The sequence below is a fragment of the Cystoisospora suis genome (genome assembly GCF_002600585.1).
Source record: "Cystoisospora suis strain Wien I chromosome Unknown contig_8814, whole genome shotgun sequence".
In the NCBI taxonomy this organism is placed as follows: Eukaryota; Apicomplexa; class Conoidasida; order Eucoccidiorida; family Sarcocystidae; genus Cystoisospora; species Cystoisospora suis.
This window is the reverse complement of record NW_027161592.1, coordinates 1-290: the sequence shown is the minus strand read 5'-3', so window position 1 is coordinate 290 and position 290 is coordinate 1. Positions and strand designations below refer to the sequence as shown.

The 290-nt window shown below is 44.8% G+C and overlaps 1 protein-coding gene across 1 annotated transcript; it reads left to right on the top strand.

The window, feature by feature from the left end:
* Positions 1-3: 3 nt before the first annotated feature.
* Positions 4-290, top strand: CSUI_010902 (uncharacterized protein; the record flags this gene model as incomplete). The annotated part of the gene is made up of 1 exon (XM_068071003.1): positions 4-290. A coding segment is annotated over one exon (286 nt), but the record flags the coding sequence as incomplete, so codon positions are not given.

The following is a 290-nucleotide window of genomic DNA, read 5'->3' as shown; positions in this document are numbered from 1 at the left end:
AGGAGAAGAAGAAGGAGGAGGGGTGGCCGCGATACGTGAAGATAGAAAAGACATTGTTGCACGCTTGAAAGAAGATCTCGAGACATTCCTAGTCGATGCGACAGAAGAAGAAATAGAGAGAGAAGAGAAGAAGTATGCAGAAGAAATTGAGCGATCGGGGATTGAAGGAAAGAAAGGGAAGAAAACTTTTGTCGCTCTTAAAGAAAAGCGAGCGGAACAGAGAAGAAAGGAATTGGCGATCTCCGAACTTAGAGAGAAAGCGAAGCGGCAGCAAAGGAAGATTGACGAAA